Below are 23,464 nucleotides of genomic sequence, written 5' to 3' on the forward strand. Positions count from 1 at the left end.
TCATGCAAAAGTGTTGGCCATATCTAGGCTGCTTCATTGGCCAGATAAAGAATTGTAGCGAGATAAATTTAATCTGATGGCTCAATTGGGGCTGCAATCAATACATGATATTGTCATTCTTGGGGAGTTCCATCTTTATTATTTCCGGTGCACATGCTGGCACCTTTGGGTATCTAGAGGCTATAGCCAGATCTGGTCCACCCTTTAGGACCCACTTCAGCAATATAACCCATTGCCTACTCATAGTTGCCAAGAAACTTGTTTCATACTTGGGCGTTTCAGAAACCTCACAAACACCTATTTTAAATTTTCACAAAAGCCCTATCCTAAAAAATGCGTTTGAACTTTCGTAATCAACTTTTGTCATTGCAAGAATGAGTTGTTGTTTGTGATGCATGTATATATTGATGGCTTCTTCTATAATTAGAGCAATATTGTCATGGACAATGGACCATGATGCATGTATATGTTGATGCTATATTAAATCTCCATTTGTATTGTATAGTATTATGAATTATGATAAATTACATCATATGAGATTTCTCATGATAGTTTTGTTCTATCTTGCATGAAACTCATTTCTAATGTTTTCAAAAACATGTATGGAAGTTATGAAACCTGTTTTATACCTCCCTTTCAGAAACCCTTGGTAATAGGCAGCCAGTTTCACTATGGTAGGATTGGATGTTTGTGAAATTAGATGATTTTTAGAAAAGGTTGACTAATCAAATCTTACCACAAGATGGTAGAGGACAAGGATGGGTCATTGAGAAAGCAAATAAAGTTTGGTGTGCTTGGGATAGTAGGCAAAAGTGGTGGGATAGATTTCTTCAATTATGGAGGTTCAAGATTCCGAAGATTTCTTATCAGGGAAATTTTTTTGTGTGGAGGTTAATCTGCTTATCGGTGGCCTTCCTACTGGGGATGTCCTATGTGCCCACAAGATCTTGCGGGGCCATTGTCTCTTTTGCACTACTTGTGATGAGACATTGATTCATCTCTTCATCTCTTGCCCTTTGGCGAGATGGATTTGGAGCTTTGTTTCCCATGTGTGGACCTCAGTGACTTGTTGGCAGCAGATGCCCATCGGTTCTTGGGTCTTGGGCAAGATGCCTTCATTGTCTTCCTTGCACTCGGGTTATGCCTGTCTTTTCCAATTTCTTATATGGACAGCTCTCTGGCACATTCGGTGTACCCGTAATGCCTTTATTTTCGACTTGGCCTCATGTATTTGTGGGCATGTGGCCCCTGTTCAAGGATTACTCTTATGGTAGATTTCTTCCATGATTTCAGCAGATGTGGTCCTCCTTGATGTGGTTGCTCCTTGGCTGGATATTGTTCGCTCTACTCCAATTCTGCAGCCAGCATGATATTTATGTGTTATTTTATAGTAGCCTTTTGGGCTTGTGCTTGACAGGATTTCCATAGCTGGCCAGAAGGCCTGGTATGGGTCTTGTATCCTTTCTCTTTCAATGGCCTGAAGGCCGGATGTAAATATTCCAACATTAATATACACTTGTGTGTGTGTGTGTGAGAGAGAGAGAGAGAGAGAGAGAGAGAGAGAGAGAGAGAGAGAGAGAGAGAGATTTGGGGGGGCTGGCAGGAGGGTTTTGGTTGCTGTCCCTGTATGCTCCGGCATAATACCTCTGTCTTGTGGGGAACAGGGTTGGAGGAGGGAAGAGTGCAGCATGGTATTATAACACTTTCTGATTTATCTTTATGTGCCAGGGCAGTTTTTTGGTCTTTGTTGGCGGTTTCTTATCTTTCTATGGGCATGAAGGAAGTGTATCGTATTCTTTTTGATGTTTTTGGGCTAAATCCAGATGATAAATGCTGCCAACCAAAGCCGAGACTGCGGTTTAAAGATTACGACCATATTGCTCCTGAGCTTAAGAACCCAATATCATGGGATGATGCTGTTAATCTGAAGGTACTGAGTTTTCTTTACTTCTTCTCTAACTGCCAGTCTCTGTTAACTGAGTGAATCAGTCTGTCATCCGTAATATAGACTGTTGCATGCCTTTTTCATGCTAGACTGCAGATGATGCTCTCTTTGCAAAGCCACTGCTCTACAGAGCTTGTGTACCTCCAGGCATGACACGCTTTAGAGGGAATGCCTGGGAGGTAAATTACCTATGTGCGGTCCAACAAATATTAGGCTACCCATTGCAGACTGTAGATGAAGATCAATCAATAACCACTGCCAGGAATGCTGAGCTAGAACTTGGGCTGCAGGTAAGAACATGGATACAAAAGTCAATTCTCCGTTTGCTTGGGATCTTTGTATTTTAGCATTTTATAATATTTTAAATATTACTCATGCACATCTGCATGCATGCAATGTGTGGAATTTTACTTTTGACTTAATATTTCTGCTATAAATGTTTCAAACAGACTCTTCAGTTATGTTAACTACTGGGGGTTGCGTGAGAACAATGGATTCCTTACTTGTACTCAAATCAACTTAACAACAGAGAGTGGATAGGAAATAGAGACAGTTGGATGTAGACAACACTAGAAGAGGGTGGAAAGGGACCCATCGCTATCATAGAGTTTTAAAGGCTGTTCCTTGAGTTCCTCTATATAGATGCCAAGCAATTGCTTGTGGGAATTGTTAATCCAAGGAAAGAAAAGAAGATTGATTGTCTACTGAAGCTGCCTTGGCTCTAGGCTTAGCTTAGGCTTCACCACAATGCCATCTGCAAAGACTTTCTGCTTAATGGTGACACAAGTGAGTGCAGACTCTAGACCAAGTTACCTTTACCTAGAACAACTTACAACCTGATTATGGTGTCAACTTGAGCTTCCCTTCCTCATCACTGCAATTCAGGGTTTGTCTTACTTTCTGGATTGGCTCACTATAGTTGGGGATGATATGCACTTAAGTAATCTGTTTCTTTGAAGTTTGTATGGTGTTTGGGCTTTCTTAATGCAAACTAGTATGGGAAAAACAGCGATCATTTGATGGTAGATCTCAAAAGCAATCACATATCTGAGATCGTAAGTTATCACACTTCCATTCTAGGCATGCTAAGGTAGAATTAAAGTTTCTTCGCACTAGACCTAAAATTAGAAAATTTGGATATTGGGTTTCGCCATATGCAAAGCCCAAAGAGTGACATCTTAGTTACAACCTGATTTAAAATCAATTGTTTGAAAGCATGGCCTTAATCTTGCACAAACTAGAAGCATTTGGACAATGCCTATACATCTAATGAAACTATTCTCCCTCCTCGGAGAGGGTGATAATGACTTGATTTAATAGTAATTACAGCAAGCATAAAATTCACATAAACTAAAAATGCAAATGGTACCACTTTAATCTTGGAAATGGACAACTTGTTGGCCCCAAGATTGGTGTCCCTTGTATTTCTTTAGCTTTTATTGCAAATGGATGAAGTACAATTGAGATTCTTTAATCTCCTTCACTAATCCAAGTCCCTTTTGCTGTCAAAACTGACCAGTAAGCCTTCAAACCAATTTGCCTCTTTGTTTGCTCAAGGATTGGCCTTCACCTTGCTTCTTGAAAGACAAATGTAGCTCCAAATCTCATATTGATTGACTGGCCTCTTGAATCTTCGTGAAATTCCTCAATCTTAGCTATTGGAATTGAAGTCCTAGGCTCTCAACTTTGAGCACGAAATCCAAGGTGGCTGTCAAACCCTAATTTGTGTTGTAAATTAGGGTTTATAGTAGAGATTTTTCAATAGCTCCACCTTTGATGACTCAAATGGTTTGATTCTACTAAGATTACTTGAGAGATGGTTGGGAGATGAGAGAGAATGCTGTAGTGAGCGAAATTTGAGTTTCATTACACAAAATGGCGAAAAATTGTTGCCCTTTTGCTAAACAACCATGGAAACTGTCATCTATAGCTTAGACCACTAGAAAGATCGTTGGTTTCTCTTGTCTGCTTTCACTTGCACCAAAAGGACCTTGGGCTGTTGCCACCTACTCTTGGAGGGCTCCAAATTGTTGCCACCTACTGTAGGAATGGTCCTTGGTGGTTGCAAATCACATTAGTAGTATCTCCTTGCTCTCTGATAGCCTCCTCTTCCAGAATGGGTGGAATAGACTTCTATAAGCCCTGGAAGATCTTTTTTTCACTTGTATGGGCAAGTTTTGCCAACTGGCAGTCTTCTAATCCACTTTTTCAGCATTATCTAGCTTATTGAATTACTTTTTTTGATTAACGTTTAATCAAATGCTAACAAAAGCAATAAAATTTTATGTCCTCGTGACAAGATTCAGAGAAAAAGTTCCAAGCGCTTATGTATACATGCACATATATGAAGGCAATCATCAATAACACTCTATTCAATAAGTTCTGTTTGAGACTTAGACTTGATTTATTATTATTATCTCAGTTGAAAGCAATGGAATCCTATAGAGTTATCTAAGAACCTATAACTTTAACCTTTAAGCTTCCAATTCATTTGTACATGTGAAGATGTTACACATGCTCTATTTTCTTGAGTATGAAAATCTCTTAACCCATCAACATCTTCAAATGGATGTTGATCAAATGGGTATCAACAATGGAAATATGATAATATGTTGTAATAGATTAGACAAACACAAAGGAAAAAGAGAGACACCACAAAGAACAAAAGAACACAACAATATGCTTGGGAAATGGAATCCATATACTAATGTACAAGACAATACAAAGCATGGGCTCAAAGTCATTGGCAGTGGGCACGGTCTCCCTCCCACCACTAGGAAACAATTGAGATGAATATGGTCTTTGACTATGGAGGAGGGAGCTTGCATATAAATGGCACACAAAATACCAAAGTAGGTAAACAGTTGGGCAGCCCAAAGGTGGGTACCTAAACACCAGCCAGATAAAAACTAGGATGGCCAACCTCATTTCTTTTTGGTACGAAATTTGAAAGGCCCACTTGAATACCTAGACTTGCCTATCAGATGTAAAATTTGTGGACACCCTCCCTCAGATTATGGGTGACTGATACAATGAAATGTACAATGATAATGACTCATAATAGTATATATGACAAAGACCATCAAATAGAACCATGAGTACCCAAGTAGTGGGTGGGCAAGCCACCATCAAAGTGACTTGGAGAGACATTGATGTCAATGTTGATCATACCAACCTTGGAAAGAGAAAGTAGTCACAATAGTCTCACATATTTGTCAATAATACCTTTGTAGTAGCATACTTGACCATGGATTCGTTGCCTTTGGCCAGTCCTCCAAAGTGCCCTCTCATTTGATCTTTGATTAGGAGATAAGCCTGTTCTCTGCCACAAGACATGTCTACATGAACTTGGAAGTCAATCCTAGCCCCACGATCTCAATCTGCTAGACTTTGTTGATGTATATGGAAAGCTGTACTTTAGGTACATGGCACTTACAAAATGGATGAGGCTTAGATGTCCCAACTCCACCATCCTCTCACACTCCCTCTTTTGCACTAGAGAGCCCACGAGGGATGTCACAACTCTATAGAAATAGAATTTGTATCCTTTTTCATTAATTTGTCTAGATAATGATTTATTAAATTTGTTTTCTTTGCACTAATTAGATATAAAGAAAAGTGCATTGGAGCTGGCCACTGATGAGTAGTCACAGGTTATGGTGGACCCACGCGGTGGGTTAGAGAAAAGATAGATCACACTTCCACCTATATGGCCCAATGGGGCGCCTGTGACCAAAACTCACACATATCAGGGTTAGACTCGCATACAGAAAAGATTGATGCCTTGAAGTGTGGGCTAGATCCGCCAGAATAGACAGTTACAATCAACAAGATGGCATGATCATGAAATGCTTGTACAAAGTGTATGTGTGGGCTGAAAGCTTGAAATGCACATTTCTTTGCATAGGAAAGTCAAATGAAGATTTTGATACCGTTTTTGCGATATACACGGAAAAAGCTTTCATATGACGCCCATATTGAGGGGTCCCTAAATTTTAGGAGCCTCGAATTAGCCTAAAAATGCTAGTCCTAAAAAATAGGGATGTCATTTTAAAAATAGTAAATTCTGTACTCTGACTGTGCTTACTAAATTTGGTTGTTTCTATTCTTGACAGTATTCAGCCCAAAAAGGAAGGCCATAGAGAAGAGACAAGTGTCAAGACACTTGTCACACAAGTTTCCAAGTGTCCCACCACTTGTCACATCTCATGACATGTGGCTGGACACTCAATCTTCAACCCTCAATCTTGTCTCCTTTACTTTTACATTTTCATGGCTGAAATTTTGTGAGTAATTTTCATTTTCAGCTTTAAGTGTTCATTCTCTTTTATATTAAGTCTCGAAATCAAGCGAATTTCATAATTGTTAAGCATACTACGTTGTTCGGGGCGTTTACAAGGGATGATGACACCACTAGGACTAGGAGGAGGAAGAGGAGGTGATGAACCTTTACGGCCTTCGCTTTCATCGTAGAAGATGAGTCCTTGGCCCTGGCCTTGGCTTGAGCTGGAGGACATGAATCAAAGTTGGAGTTAGAAGACCAAGAGGATGATGACTCTCTGGAGGAGTCCTTGGCCGCCGCCTTCTTTTTCTCCCTCTCTTTCCGCAATGCTGCTAGGTCATCGCAATCCTTTCGGAGGTGCCCCTTCTTGCCACAAGGATAACACTTTGCCTTCATCTTCTTCTTTTGTGACTTGGACCCTCTCTAAAGCTGCAAAAGCCCGAGCATTGGGAGCAACAACTAGAGACCATAACCTTCAGCCAAACCTGAATTTGTACACAACAAGCCTCCAAAAGAACACTCAAGAATGGGTAAAGTAAGGGATCTAAGAGAGATAAGTGTGTGCTAAGTCTTCAGTCCAAAAACACAAATGCAAGAATTCGAGTAGTCTAGGTAAGTGAAAGAGACGGGAGCAAGAATAAACAAAGTGTAGTGTGGAAAGATGACAATTGCTTATGTGCAAACCCTCTTTAATGCAGAAGAGTAAAGCAAAGGTTCATCGACAGCTGCAAAAGGTGAAAAACATCAGCGCAGAAACCAAAATAAATGTCAAAACACAGCTTGAAACAGTTTGCGACTTGCATACAAACCAGAGCACAGCATAAAACTGAAAAACGTCGAGTTGGGAGGGCTGGAACAGCAGTCAGGCAGCACATAGTGGGTCATCCAGCCTATCAGGAGGTCAACTGAAAACACAGGGGCTTATGCAGCAAATGCAGGGTTGGGGAAGTAAAATGCAGGGCTGCTAGGTCATAAACAGGGTGCCGACTGGTAAATGCAGGTTGGAGAGTGCTCAAAACAGGTCGATTCATCTCAGTGAGAAGTCACCCGGCTTGAGAAATAGTGCACAGCCGTCCAAGCAGATAAACATAGGCCAAATCAGCAGGGAGCAGGGTAAATGCAGAACTGCAGCAGAAAACAGCACTAGAAACTCTAACATGGACTTTTGCACTATGTTAGAATAGGGGGCACTAATGGAAGTGTAAGAATCTGCTGTAATAGATTGCACAAACACAAAGAGAATAGAGAAACACTGAAAGATAAAAAAGGACACAAGGAAACTATGTTGGAGAAATGAGATCCATATACCAACGCACAAGATAGTACAAAGCTTGTGCTTCGAGTCAGTAGCAGTGGACATGGTCTCCCTCTCTCCACCATGAAGCAACTGAGGTCAGTATAGTCACACTGATCTTGGAGGAGGGAGCCTACCTATAAATAGGTGCACAAAATACCTAAGTGGATGACTAGTTGGACAGCCCAAAACTAGGCGCCCAAATTTTGGTCGGATAAGTGAGGAATTGGTGCCCAAAATCAGGTCAGCCAGACTCAGCCCTCTTTGACATGAAGTGTGAAAAGCCCACTTAAATACACACACTTGCCCATGATATATACAATTTGCTAATAGATGCAGGGTAAGTAGTTTGATTAAATAGTGGCTCCATCGACAATTGCTATGAGCTCCCCATTGAGCCAATTCAGTCACATATAGCCTCGAATTCAATTACACAAACTCTTATGTGATTTGTCAAATATCGTCAAAAAAAGGTATCTATCAGTCACAAAATTGCCTCCATCCCTGTCACAAAACAAGAAGGAAGAAATGAAACGTGTTGTAGGCCCAACGTATCTTTTGCATAAAGAATTAGGTACTGAAATCCTTTGCTGAAGGTTACGTCATCCATATGATCTTAGTGCTATTATTCAAGAGGGTAAATTTTTTCTACCTATGTCACATGTGATTGTTGATACAGGCTCTGAAAAGTGTCTCTAAATTGCCTCCCTTAACCTACATATACCCATTTTCCAAATCTTTCTTTTGCTATGAATTGTTGATATGGTAAATAGATCCTCTGTAATGATATGCCATCCCATGTAACCAATGAATCCATAAGGTTACTTAGATCCTTCATTGGATCCGTGAATTGTTTGGGTTAATTCACCATGCCATCCATGTTTAATTGATTGAATACTACACAATTCATTGATTCGATATAGAATTCATCTATCCTTCAGCTTCTAAGAATGTAGTATTTATCTTTTGGATCTCTTCACACCAATTAGTTTGTTAGAATAGTCTTTTGTCCATGCTATTCACATAACTTCAAAATATATTCATCTTGCGTCACTATGCTTGCATGTGAGGTATGTTCATCTTTGCTAGGCTTGTCCATTGTTAGTACTTGTGTCATTGCTATTGGTAAAGAGTGTTTGGAAAGGTGGACTTACCGAAAGGTGGTTGCTTCACACTTGTAGGTGTGAACACCCATATTGTATTTGCATTCAAGGCTGCAATTTGCTTGAAGGATAAGGAAGAGATGTGAAAAAGCAATAGGAGGAATTTAAAATGATTTGTATTAGTTGCAAAATTGTTGACTCATGAGATGTGAGGCAGCTACAAGGTTGTCACGACAATAAAACCATGAAATAAATATGAGTGGATTTTACACAGAGTATAGGAGTTGTTCTAGAGGTCCCTTGTCCAATTAGAATGTGAAAGTGAGTACTATTTTAGGGTAACAATAAAAAATACTTATCAAAATGTTCAAAAGGTATGGTGATCAAGGACATGCCATGCTCAAACAACCATGGAAGCTGTCACCTACAGCTTAAGACGACCAGAGAGACTGTTGCCCTCTTCTATTTGTTGTCACCTGCTCCAAAAGGACCTTGGGCCATTGTCATCTCCTTTAGGAGGCCTTCAAACTGCTGTCATTTGTTGTAGAAATGATCCTTCGTGGTTGAGATCACATCAGTAACATCTTAGTTTAATAGATCAACTTATAAGTAAATTCACCCAATTTGGTGTTGCTTTTATTCATGTAACTATCTAGATATTTTTGTCAAAATGGATTCATCAATTGAACGATTTAGTCATAGTTTTCTCACGTCTATGATTTCAATAGGTTTTGATAATCATAAGTTTTGAATCTATTGTTGTTAGTGCAATCAATAGAGTAGTGCAGATATTCTATCTTATTGGTAAAATTTCTCTTTCATATTGCAAGAACTCATAAATAATTAGTTATTTGGTTGTTATTAAAGTGCTATGTTTGTGTGAAATGAAGGTATTGTACAAGGTTTAGATGAATCATAAAACTGTTGATCAACTATTTTGTTGTGGTGAGTAATAGCCTCCTCCTCTCACAATGGTTGGAATAGACTTCCACCAATCCCCGAAAACGTTTTTTCCACTTGCATTGGCAAGTTTTGCTAAGTGGCCGTCTTCTTAATCCTATTTTCTAGCGTTATCCAACTTATTTAATTAATTTTTCAAATGTTAATTCTGAGAATTAATTTAACAATTATTCTAGGTTACTAGTGACATTAGTGGCCAATAAATTGGTCTAGACTAAAATTTGACATCGGGTATTACCTAGTGCTTGTCAGACATAACTTATTATAGGTTTTGCCTTTGGCATCAATTGATACTTTTGGGTCTTGGGTCCACATTGTGAAATGGTTAACTTGCACCCCATGTATGCAAGTCACATTAGCACGTTTGATTAACTTTTAATCAAACGTTAAGAAAAGCAATAAAATTTCACATCTTGGTGATAGATCACCTTCTTGAAATCCTTGCAATCATCCTTGATTACACTACAATGTGCGAAAGTATCCATTGCCACTAATACATGTTGGCATCATAGCCAAACAAGATGTGCACTTTTGCATAACTATGCTCATGCCCTCTGTACATGAAATTGCAGTCACTAGTTACAATCCACACATGAATCATAACCACTGTCAAAACCATAAGTGATGCATCCACATGTTAAAACCCAAGGTTGTTTTGACCATCGAGGCATTGTAATGCAGAAATTGAGCATAAACAATACTTGATAGCAATGATGTACGGCATGATATTTATGTAAGGCATACATCAATTGCAAATCACATGTAATTTATGCAATTGTACTTCTCTTGCATCACCTACAAATGTATATTGCATGTCATCCATGTATCCCATATATGCCTTGCAAATGCACATCACGTCTACATGTACATTCCATGTATTTCATACATGCTAGCAACCTTTTAAATTCACAGTTTTAGAGTCTAGGTCCAAACCATACCATATGCATGCCAACTCACAGTGATTAGTATACTCAATAGTGATCGTGATGGCAGGAATACTATCAATGCAAAGTATCTTGGATGCAAACCAAGTGTATTTGAGATCCACTATATAACTAAGCCGTTCATCACTAGAGGAGTGAAGATGCAACCTCCCCCTTGAGCATCAAGGAATACTTTGGACCTTCTATGCTTTGTTGAGTCTGAAAGAGCTTGATCCAAAATTGGGTCTAACTGGAATACATCAGGGTTAAGTGCATCATTAAGGATAATTTGCCAAGTCACCCTCCTCTATCCAGTTGCATTCTTTTATAGGTGAAGCAATGTTGAAACTTCACCAAGAAGCACACGAGAACTTTATGTCTAACTTCACTTGCCTTGAAACAAGTCTCCACTAGGTTCTAGGCCTTTTTTCCTCTTGAGCATTGCGGTGCTTTATATTTTTATATTGTTGTGATTCCAACTTAACTAATAAGCAACATTGCATCTAGTTGACTAGCTCTTCATGTGTACTTGACATGCTAGGAGCACCATATGCTTTAGAAAACATTTTTGTTTGCATACTTTGGACCATTGCAATGTGATTGTGCATGGAAATTTGCATACTACCAACCATACATTTTCCTATACATTGCATGTATTAATAGCTGCATTTTTTCTCATGACCAACTCTAGATGAAGCATTTGCATGACCAATATGAATACCACGAGGCCCAAACACAGTGGGTTGCATACATGCATTGCCAATCTTGCCATTGTACCCCAACATCATGCCAATATTGCTATACATGGGGTTATCCATATTATGAGTCATATCCAGATACATTAGGCCTTGCATACCACACATTTATTGCTGTATATCATGAGGAGTTGTGCCATACATTCTTGTATGTGGTCCTTGACCCCACCATAGCATGGAAAGTAGTGTCACCACCAAAGGACCTTGGCTGTCCCATAATTGCATGCATGCTTTGTTATCCAAAAAGCATTGGATTGGCACTTTTAAGTTGGCCTTGCATGTTCATCGATTGCCCCACTAGCATCATGTACTTATACTCACTATCAATGTTTGGAATATCATGCTGCTGTATTGGCTCTTCTTTTGTGTATCTTGTTGTCCCGAAGTTCTTAAAGATGATTCTCTCTTCTTGCCTTTGCTGCCCTTCTTTGAGGGGCTCAAAAAGTGCACGATTTGAGGATCATTTGCCAATTGCACAAACATTTCAGTTGTTGTTCTCAGTTGATCTTTAAACTAGTCATCAAATTCTTTTTTCTGTTACTGTTCATCAGCTTCTAAAGACCTAGAAGGATCCACCTCTTGTCTAATTTCCTCATTCTCACCTTCCTGCCCATGCTGCATGCCTTGTCCAAGTTTAGGCATTGCATTTTTTCCAAGACTTTGTGAATATCCAGATTGAGAGCTATCATTCCTGCTTGATCCCATGGGCCCCACCAATTAGTGGTAATTGATGGTATCTCGGCAATGAAACCTTGAAACTAGCTTGCCTTCTCAGATAGGGTGGTACTAACTTGATTTAACACTAATGACAACAAGTAATTAATTCACATAAATTGAAACGTACACTCTATCACTTTGATCTTGAACAATGGATAGCTTTTTGGCCCCACAATTTGTGTCCCTTGCAGTATTTCTTCAACTTTTATTGCAAATGGATGGAGTACAATTGAGATCCACTAATCTCCTCTGCTTATCCAAGTGCCTCTTGCTGTCATAAATGGCCAGCAAGCCTCCAAACCAATTTTCCCCTTAGTTTGCTTGGGGATTGGCCTTCACTTTGCTCCTTGAAAGACAAATTTAGCCCTAAATTTGATATTGGCTCTTTGGTCTCTTGAATCTCTTTGAAACTCCTCAATTTCAGCTGTTGGAATTCAAGTCCTCAGCCCTCAAATTTAAGTATGCATCCTAAGATAGTTGTCAAAGCTTAATTTTGCATTAATTAGGTTTATAGTAGAGATTTTTTAATATCTCCACCTTTGATCACTCAAGTGGTTGGATTTTGTTGAGATAATTCGAGAGATGATTAGGCGATGAGAGAGAATGCTATAGTGAGAGAAATTTCAGAGTTTAATCGCAAGAAATGTTGAAAGAATTGCTGCTGCCATGATCAGACAGCTATGGAAGCTATCGCCTACAGCTTAGGACCACTAGAAAGGTCACAGCCTTCTCTTGTATGCTATCACCTATACCTGAATGACCTTGGGCTACTATCACTTCCTTTTGGAGGGCTCCAAACTCTTGTTATTTGTTGTAGGAATGGTTCTTACTTGTTGAAATCACATTAGCAACATCTCCTTGTTCTCTAACAGCCATTCTTCTCTCTCAGAATGGTTGGAATAGACTTCCATTTTCCCCAAAAACGTTTTTCCCACTTGCATGGGGCAAGTTTTGCCAAGTGGTAGCTTTTTAATCTTAGTTTTCATCCTTTTAATCTCATTATTCTAGTGCTCAGAAAAATTATTTCACTAGCCAATAATTAAATTGGCTAAGCTAATTTATCTTCCAAGTATCCCTGAGCAGTTATTAGCTTTTAGATTGGCATTTATTAATTAATTAAGGCCTAGTGTTTAATGTCACCACTGACCTTAGCGGCCAATAAATTGGTCTAGGCCAAAATTTGACACCGGGTACCACCTAGTACCTATTAGGCATAACTTATTACACGTGTTCCATTTAGCATCAACTAATATTTTAGGGTCTTGGGTCTCACACTGTGAAATAATTAACTTGTATCTCACATTTGCAAGTCACATTAGCATGTTTGATTAACTTTTATCAAATGCTAAGCAAAGCAATAAAAGTTCACATCCTCATGACAGTTCGCCTCCTATCGTCATATTAATGCACCTTAGATATGAAGCTTGCCATATCCTCCAAAGAGCATGAAGTATTACATTCTTTTCAAGCCATATATGACACCTCAAAGTCATAACTTTAAAATGGCTAGTCATCTCTATTGCTTCGGAGATAAATTTGGTTGGGAAAGAAAATACTACAAGACATGGTATAGAACAACCCAATGCTAAGATCACTAGCATGTGCATTTGTAGTGAATTTGTGTTGAGCATGTGCATTTTAATCTGAATGCTTTGGCATAGTTGAGTTGTGCACATGTGAAGTGCAAGTTATTTTGGGCACAGTGACAGTTTAGAACCCAATTTGGGTAGAGGGGACATAGACAAAAGTTGTTAGAAGTTATGTTGGATGGCTACTAGTGAGTGGCTGGTCACAATCTTGGTATTAAATGAGCCCTTAGAAATGACTTCATTCAATATCTAGACCAAGATTAATAAAAGTGAGAAAGACTTTCAAGTTCAAAGGGCTTTTAAGTGCACAACAAATATGGATGGGCAATGAACAATTCATGGGAAAGGGCAAGAGGATTTTTAACTTCTACAATTGTTAATTGCTGAAAATTAACTCTGGAGGCTGAGTGTTGTAGGTTGGTGAGGAACCATTTTGCTATTGGCAATTGTTCCACAGACTGTTTCTAGCAAGAAGTTTATTAAGGGCATCGTCTATTATTCAAATTCAGCACAGAATTGCTGAAATTTGCCATCAATCATTAACAAATTTGGTGCTTTTCATTAAATTGGCCAAATTTTGTTAGAATTTCCACGTCAAATTTGGGACTCTTTCAAAATTTGGTCTTCATGATCGACATTGAGGCTCAATTCATTAATAGGTGCAACATTCGACATGATTGGGTAAAAAGTTCACAAAAATTCTTTGAATTTCTCTTTAATTTCCCAATAAAACTTGGGGCTTTTTGTCATGCGAGCTCAATTTCACTCAAATTTCTTTAAAAAATTTGCGGCTTTTCTAAAATTCATCAAAGTTGAGACTCAATTTGGTTCGAGACATGGTATTTGGGATCAATTGGGTAATAATTTTATCCAATTTCTTCAATTTCTCTTCAATTTTTGAACCACATCAGGCCAGAGCAAAACATATTGTAGTGGAATTTCCGAAAAGGCATCATAGTGAAAACAACATTGGCAAGTGTTGCTTAACCATGTGAATGCCAATACTAAAACATAGACTAAAAAAGAATTCTATACCGTTGCCAAAAACCCATAGAATGTATTTCCCATTGGCATATCTAATGGGAAATGGCCAAGCAATTGTAGCAAAGTATGTAGTGAGCACAACCCATGGTTGAACTGCCAATGGATTCATAAAACATGTTGCTGTCCACAAAACTAGTGGAGTACTACTAAAAACTAATGGAGTACCGCAAATTTAGTGGAGTATCACTAAAAAGTGATGATCATCAGTGAAAACTAGCTAACAATAATCAATCTCTGATGATCATAGAGTGGTGCATACTAATGCATAGTGATGTAAATGTATAGTTTCAGAGCTAGAGTGAAAACTATACCCATCTGAATATCAACGGTGACTAGTTCACTAAATAGTGATCCCATGGCATACATGTTGTTAGGAGAGTACGGTGGATGCATGCTGAATACATCTGAGATCCACTATACACGAGAGTTGTCCATCTTTGGAGGAGTGGAAGTGCTACTTCTCCCTTGAGCATCAGGTAATGCTTGAGAATTGTGCTTTGTTGAATCTTATTGAGCCCGATCCAAAGTTCTCTCTAATTGAAAAGCCCCAAGGTAAAGTTGCAACAATTGAGGATGGTGTCAAGTCATCCTCTTCTGTTCACTTAGCATCCATTGGTGAATAGTTTTGAAACTTCACCAAATACCTTTTGGAAACTTTAACTTTGATCTTTCTCTCGTTGTGTGCCAAAATCTGCTTGGGTATCAAAATCTTATCTAGATTCTCAACCTCTAGTTGAATTTCAGCATATATATCCTTAGGCACATCACTGTGGAAAGGCCTCAATAAGGTCATATGAAAGGCTTTGTGTATCCGCTAGTGTGGAGGCAATTTCAGTCTATAAGCAACATTGTTGATCTTCTTCAACACTTGAAAGGGCCCATTGTGTCTGATATTTAGCTTTGGAAACAATCTCTCTCTACCTTTCGTCTTTTTCAGTGTTGCCTTTGCAAAATGCAGCAATACATAATCGCCCTCTACAAATTGTAGAGCACGTCTTGCCCTTGCGCTTTAGTTTGACTGAAGATCAAATTGATTTGCATGACTGGGTGGACATGGATCTATTGCATGCATGTGGAGCATAACATTTTTTAGGTCAATAGGTGCACACAAATCAAGAAGACTGCTTGAAGGGATAAAGGAGAATTTACAGAGGTGTTATGTTGCACACAAAGCCTAAAGGTGTGGGTTGAGCATTTGCTGCAAGCAGAGAGTTGACAATAGGATCCAAGGGGCAAGCCATTGGACCTATGCAAGGATGATCCATGAGTGTGTATAAGGGCAGTAGACAGTGGGTGAGGTGGGGGAGTGGTAGAAAGGAGGCAACAGTTGAGAGGAGGGGAGAAGGGCAGCGAATTAGGAGGATGCAAGATGTTGGCAATAGAGAGGAAGAGTTGGAGTGGAAGGCTAGAGTGAAGGTGATGGTAAAAGGTTACTTGATGATAGAAGCATGCAAGGAGACAATTGATGACTTCGAGGCTTAATGGTTTGTTGATATGTCATAATAGGTGGTGTTTGTGTGAATTGTGCCACATTACAGCAAGATGCTTTCTATCTGCGAAGGTTGGAGTGTTGCAAAAATTTCATGTATGATGTGCATAATGGGGTTAACTCTTGTATTTGTATAAGCTTAGAATAGATGGAATTTGATGGACACTACAAAACATGGGGGCTTGAAATATGTGTGAGATGCGTTGGCTGTAGGGTCAGATTTTGTGGAGTTCTGTGCTCTACCTAGAGCCAAGAGTTGCCATTGTTTCATAGTTGAAGATGTATTGCAAAAATCAATGGCAAGTTTTGGAGACTGTCATGTGCCTTTTTCCTAATGCCTTTGGTGTCCTGTGCATTTGGGGATACTTAATAATCTCATTCAGAATTTTGCTCATAGTCATACGTTTTTGTTCTCCTTGTCTAAGACATTGGTAGATCGTTTCTTGCTAGTATGTCTCTTTTAATACTTTGAACTGATCATGCTTGATTATGTACTCCAGAATTTTGGGTACTTGAAATTATCTGGAGAGCTTTGTTGTAAAACTTTTTATGAGGCTTGGTCTCAAGACATGCTTACTGCTTGTAAAGCCTCAATGTTGCTAAGAACATCCTTTTACAATGTCCTTAAATCAGATCATGTCCACAAGCCATTCCAATTGTCTTGTCAATGGATGTAAGTAATGGAAGTATAGTGGTTTTTCTAAAGCAAAAAAAGTTACGATAGGGTTGCAGATTAGTTGTTGCATAAAATGAGTGGATGTGGAGTTGTTGATGATGCTAGAATTCTTATGGCAGGCATGGGCATGCATGTGGAACACCTTTTCTATGTATGAAAGCAGATTTTTAATGACAAACCACTTCACTTATATAAACATATAATGTGTACATACTGTGAGATTATCTAATATGATTGTTTTTTCTCAAGATTGTCAACTCAAACTTTGGTTGCAGCTTTGCTTCCTTCACTTTAGTATGTATAAAGAAGACCATCCCCGGTATTGCAACGAAAGACTAGAGTACTTGGGCTCAAAAATTCAGGTAAATCATATTTTTTGTTGGTTGATGACTACCTCTCTCTATATATTTTCCACTTATTATAAAGTTTTGAAACTAAAAGTCACTAACATTTAAGATTTGTAATGGCTTTATGAACTTGTGAATATTGTCTCCAATGGTTTGCATTTGGTAGCTCTTTTTCTCTTTGATGTATTTGTTATATGAGCCAAGTGTAGTCACATTGGGCGACAAATCAAGATGGGGAGGGCAAGATTGACCTACATAGTGACATTTATTGTGGCACCAAGGTAATTGTGAAACGTTTCACCCTTGAGATGTGTTTCATCTGAAACATTTCACATTTGGACAAGTCCCAAGCGAAACTCCAAGCAGAACAGTTGAATAATATATATGAAATGATTTTCGTTATAAACAATGAGTTGTAACTTACACATTTATATCATGCGAATCCTTTCATGTCAACAAATGATGTGTATCCTATATGGAGAGTGTCTAGAAACTCTCAAAAAAGCAAGAAAAAACAATCGTTTTCCGATTAAAAATCTTGTTTTGGTCAACCGTTTTACTTGGGGCATTTTTGCCTTTTGGGTTACTCATGTCTTTGTCTTTGTCTCTCCCTCTCTTTATCTGTGTGTGTCTATGTGCATGTGTGGCGTGTGTGTGTTTTTCTATATTTCCAGGCACTTTTTTACGAGAAACTAATGTTTTGGTTAAGTTACAAGGCATGATGGTACTTGAAGGTCGGGGATTAGATTTAGGAAGAACATAGACCTTATCAAAAACACTCTGCAAAAAGAGAGTACTGATCAATTAGTATTGCGAAATGTAAAGGAGAGATACACGATTACTGAGGAGCTGTCTTGGGAAAACACACAATTTACAATGGGATTAGATCTAGGAATAATATAGACCTTATAAAAAACACTCTGCAAAAAGAGAGTATGGATCAATTAATATCATGAAGTGTAAAGGAGGCATACACGATTGCTGATGAGCTGTCTTTTAGATAATCCAGGGTGCCCAAAATCTAACCCAAGACAAAAGTGAGAAATTCCCAAGAGCCCAAACAACCAAAAGTGTTCTACCAAATGGATAAGAAGGGAATACCTCCCTAAAGGTATGCAGACTATCTGTCTAGAAAACTGCGAGCTGAGGCAGAACCATAGGATATGAGGTACTGTTCCCAAAGTTGTAGTACATGTGTAATAAGCTGAAATAGTAATGCCTCTTTTTGCAAGAAGGACACCAAAAGACATTATTTGAAAACATGAGTAAGCCCTTTTTTAGCTAGAAATTAAGCTCTTGGTTCTTGCAAAGTATGAAGCAAATTTAACATATTGCTCCAATAAGTACTTTCAAGATGCATGGAAAAAAAAGATTGTGTTTATATAGGTGGCCATTTCAAATCGATCAAAACTTGTTTCCAATTAGAAAGACCATTGAGATCAATTTGCACAAGTAAATTGGCTAGTAAAATCTCATGTGTTACAATTATCTTCTCCCTAAGATTATTGATTTTTGTTAAAAAATCGTTCATAGAGTCAATCACCTTCATCCATATGTTCACTTTGTAATTGCTTACGTAAGCAAGCAATACTGATCTCATTTCTTTTCCTTGATACAAACTATAAGTGCATCTCAAGCCTCTTTAGCTCTCTTGCATGAGTGAATGTGTGGGATGGTTGGCCACTAGTGCTGTGGATCTTGGATCTCCCCTCCAACTAGTGCCTCTTGGCATCTTTGATTGGTTTGGTCATTATCTTTCCCTAGGCTATTTTATTAGGCATCCTAGGTCGTCCCTAGGAATCTTAAACTAGCTAGATTGCATTTTCTTTCACTTTAGTTGTACTTTTACTTTGTTGCTCTTGGCTTTCTCACTTAGCACAATATCTAAAACATCTCAATATGTAATTGTTGAGCTAAAAAATGCATTACATGCTGATTAGCCTCTTAAATAGCCGTGAAACATGCTTTTTAAATGAAAAATGCAAAACAGTGCATGGTTCGAGAGAGTTTCAGTGAAACTGTAATTTGGGAGGGTCCATCCACATCTATAAATAGATGGGCTGCTCCCATGCAATCTTCATCCTTTATTGCAGATTTCTCACTCTACCATGCAGATTTAAGCCATCAACCATAACCATCTATTGTCCAGTTGTCACCGATTGCAGCTAATCAACTTGCATTTTTGGCATTTGGTGCCAAGCTACAAGTTGTTGCCATCTCTCCCACCAGATGATTGTTGCAGTATCTGCATTTTTCCTACCCAACAGGCTACCTACATCAGCAAACACCTCTCTTGTCGTCGCATGACAATTCTCTACATCGGGTGATTAGTTTTCAGCCTTCATTATTCAGCCTCTCTCATCTTCGACTAGTAAATATAGTGCTTGGGATCCGTCTCCGATGGATATCACTCTGACACTATTGGTCTACCCATGGGGACTTTGTACACTTTTACATTTATTTAAGTTTTCATTCACTTCAGAGCTATTTTCTCTCTTTTCTTTTACTTGTATTTGTTTTTGTGTTTGAGTTTTGAGTTTTACTTTTTAGGGTTTGAGTTTTGCACGCCTATGTTTATATCGTTTTGTTTATGTTGTGGTCGTACACTCTGTGTTTCCTCAGAGCAAACTCTAGCAGCTACTCCACAGTTTTCTTCACAGAAACATTTGGCATGGAGGGTTTATCCCTCATTATATTATGGTGGGTTTTATATTTCAGTTTAGGACTGACATTGCAAGTATCTAGTGGTCCTAGCTAGGTTGAAGGTTTGTTTTTCAACTTGTCTTTGTGAGTATTGCCTCCATTAGCATGGAGATGGAGATTGTATCTTCTCTTTCGAGATTAGATATCCTTTTCCTTCTCTTGGCATTTGTCATTCTTTCCTTCCAATTGAGGTGTTTTAATTCATTGTCATGTTTTGCTCTACTAGTTTGTTTCATTACCGTGTTAGGCAGACTATGAATTTGGTGGGAGTGCCTATAACACTTTGCCGACATTGGAGTCATCTTCTGAGATTGAGTACAAGTGCATTTTGAATGTCTGGTTGGGCGATTCTTCCCTTGCTCTTCTAGTTGGGGAGTGTCAAGTCTTTCTTCTTCATCCATTTGCATCATGGATTGCTATCTTGGTGCTTCTTGACTAGCACTAGAGCCCTCTCCTAAGGTTGAGATTTGGGCTTGCCTATGCCACTTGTTAGCACAGAACCCTCTCTTAAGATTGAATACAAGCATATTTCATGTCCCTAGATGGTTGATTCTTCTTTGGCTATTTTAATTCTCTTGTCTCATAAGCAAACACCTAAACTTTGGGAGGATTCACATGTATAAATAGGAGGTTGCTTGGCCACTCAATTCATTCCTTGTTTTGCAGGTTACTCCACTTCTTCCCAGCCTCCATCCATCAAGCACCTCATGTAGCCTGCTGCCATGTTCACTTCTAGCTATTGCCCTTTGGCACAGCAAGCCGTATAGGTAGTGTTTTGTCCTATCTCGCTGATGCCACCATCATCTATAGCAGGTCATTTTTTGTGTTTTCAGCACTTTTCTTCATCAGCCTTTGTTGCATTTGGTGGTTAGATGACTTGGGATCCATCTCCAATGGATGACACACATCGACATCTCCCTCAGCTTGCTCCTATGAGAGCCACTGGCTGTCGGGCAGCTCTCCCTTGAACCATATTGTACACTCTTTCCTTCATTTACAGCATCAATCCATTCACTTAGAGTTCTCTTTCTTTTGTGATTGTGTTTTTGCATTTTGTGTTTCAGTTCTATGTGTTTCCATTGTGGTTGTACACTCAAATGTTTTCTTTTACAAATTGTAGCCTCTCCATAGGCACTACCCTATGGCATGTGGAGGTCTCTCCTATAAAAGCATCCAAATACACTGGAGTTATTAAAAAGCATCCTACGAGAGCCACCGGCTGTCGGGCAGCTCTCCCTTTAAGCATCATGTACTCTCTTTCCTTCATTTACAGCATCAATTCATTCACTTCAGAGTTCTCTTTCTTCTCTGATTGTGTTTTTGCATATCCTACCCTATGGCATGTGGAGGTCTGGAAACTTAAGCCTTCACCTTGTGGAGAATGACAGGTTTCCTTACAAGGACACAGTCAGTTGTGTAAAAGGTCTCATGAAACCTCACCACATCTTTTTGGAAATGCCCTATGACCTCGCCCTTTTTGTAAAAATAGAAGGAACCCTGAAGTCCTTAAATATGGTTATCAGTTCAGATGGAAGCAAATACTCTCAGGTCTAAAAGGGAGCATGCAGCCTGCCTTCATCTCAGCCTGGCAGGTCATCAGAGCAGCTATCCTTGATTCATTTGTAAGAGAAATTAGTTAAGGCATATGATCTTTGAAATTGAATCCCAGCGTTAGGAGGTACCATCAGAAATTTCAAGTCTTGAAGAACCCAAGCTCAAAAGTCTAATGCCATAGATTGAGTACTTTGATTGACCACTAGTTTGATCTGGTTTTGAATATGAAGTCGTACATGCTTAGCATCATAAAGCAAGCTCTTATATATTCACATTGTAGAAATGTTGTATTGATGCTTGCCTTTCATGTCTTATAACATGCACTCATGTTCAGTACTTACTGTTCTCATGCTGCCTCCTCTGATTTTGAACAGGATGTTGCCATGGCAGAAAGATTGCTTATAAAGCATTTGGATGGACCTGGTCATTGGATGACAGAAAAGCACCGGAAGTTGGTAATAAACAGGGTTTGTGGATTGTATTTTCGTGAGAAGAAGCTACATAATTACATGATTTATTCTAAGGACTACCAAGCGCTTGTGGAGGTAAGGAAAAGGCTCCGGAACTTTGCTACAGTAGATGCATCCCAGGCCCTGCTTGGTCTTGGCTATGCTGTGTATGGAAAGGCAGAAGTCAGGAGGCTTATGTTTGACTTCTTCATGTACCAGCAGACAAAGAGATCAAAAAAGCTTGATGTGTGAGTGTTGGACCTAGTATCAGTGTTGAGAATTACATTGGACAAATATCCTCAAGGAAAGGATTAGAGGTATTTAAGCCAAAATGTTCAGATAGTTTGGACAAAAATGTAAAAGTTTGACTAGTCCTTCATACGAATAAGTTGCTTAGCACTTAACTAAAAACATTCTTATTGATTTGCACATCAGATATGTGTTGAAAATCAATAGAATATTATTGTTCGAGTGATTTTCAAAGCAAGGCTTCACAATGTTGAAAGCTAGTTTCCTTGTCCTAACATCTGAGCAAGGGCCTTGTCAAATAGTTTTGCTTCAACTTAACTCATCCACTTCATACGTTGAAGAAAGCACTTGTTAGCCAATGATATTGCAGTACTTGGACTATAGTTAAGTACAAAATGTATGATATGTTATGGTACGATAAGATTCAATAGGGTATTGAACCGTATCTTAAGATTTTAAAGGTAAGGTATGATATTAGTGCAAAAAAAGGCTTGATTTTGAAAGAACATGTTTAAAGTGAAAATAGCAATGCCGTTAGAAATTAAGAAAAGTATACGAGGTTAAAAGTCAAAATTGGCATATGCTAAGCCCTCTCGGTTGTATGTGCAATATGTGGTACAATATTTATCATACATGGATTTGCAAGACTAGAGTGGATACAATGATAAAAAAGAGAGGCTTAAAATGAGGTAGCATCATCATCATCATCAAGACCATTTGAGTGCTCATTAGGAGTTTGAAGATCATTCTTTGAAATTGGATAATAAAATCTTATACTTATTCTCATTGACGAGGTTACTATCATCATCAAATGATGGCACCCTAGGTAATGGTTGTGTTAACAAGGGGGGGTTTTATCATGAGATGATATGAGAGAGACTAAATCTTGGTCTCACATATTTGCAAACCACTCAAATGATCCCTCGTCAATGTTGGAGGGTATCGAATGACCATGCTCCTGTTACCTATAAACTCCACGTCTATGAACATGTTGATTGGGAGTATTTGTTGCTAAAGATTCTCTATAGAGCTCTGCAACAATCATGTCCTTATTACTGACCTGATGTAGACTCCAAAGAATATCACTCAACAAGTTGAATGTATCATGATGCATCTACACAATGCACATAAGATTGTAAATATTAAATTGTAAAGTATAAAGTGAAGAATGACAATTTAGAACTTGACATATAATTTTAAATTTACAAATCATGATTTATGGTTAGTTTTTATATGCTTTGGACTATCCATGTTCATCATAGCCTATTGTGTGATAGTGCGGCAATAGACTAGTCGCTTTAGTTGTATATTAAGTTCATTGTAAATCTTCCTGTGAATGAGAAAATACTCTTAGTTTCTCTAACATGCACTCCAAGAGTAATCTT

The 23,464-nt window shown here is 38.7% G+C and overlaps 1 protein-coding gene across 2 annotated transcripts in view; it reads left to right on the plus strand.

Annotated features, from left to right (window-relative positions):
• Positions 1-22,483, plus strand: part of LOC148033800 (ribonuclease III domain-containing protein RNC1, chloroplastic-like) — a 51,295-nt gene extending 28,812 nt beyond the window's left edge. The window contains exons 2-7 of one of the 2 annotated variants that reach the window (XR_015691378.1): positions 1,729-1,930; positions 2,035-2,235; positions 17,053-17,139; positions 20,494-20,594; positions 20,700-21,076; positions 21,756-21,888. Coding sequence is in view for 1 of the 2 variants with exons in the window: in XM_087681798.1 (XP_087537924.1) it covers positions 1,729-1,930; positions 2,035-2,235; positions 17,053-17,139; positions 21,756-22,082 (817 nt within the window). In the remaining variant the exon portion in view is untranslated. Of the gene's footprint in view, positions 1-1,728; positions 1,931-2,034; positions 2,236-17,052; positions 17,140-20,493; positions 20,595-20,699; positions 21,077-21,755 lie in introns of both variants that reach the window. The other variant, XM_087681798.1, reaches the window with a different exon arrangement.
• The last annotated feature ends 981 nt before the right edge of the window (positions 22,484-23,464 follow it).

The sequence above is a fragment of the Lygodium microphyllum genome, chromosome 7 (genome assembly GCF_053477565.2).
Source record: "Lygodium microphyllum isolate KBCC chromosome 7, Lygodium_microphyllum_v1.1.10, whole genome shotgun sequence".
In the NCBI taxonomy this organism is placed as follows: domain Eukaryota; kingdom Viridiplantae; phylum Streptophyta; class Polypodiopsida; order Schizaeales; family Lygodiaceae; genus Lygodium; species Lygodium microphyllum.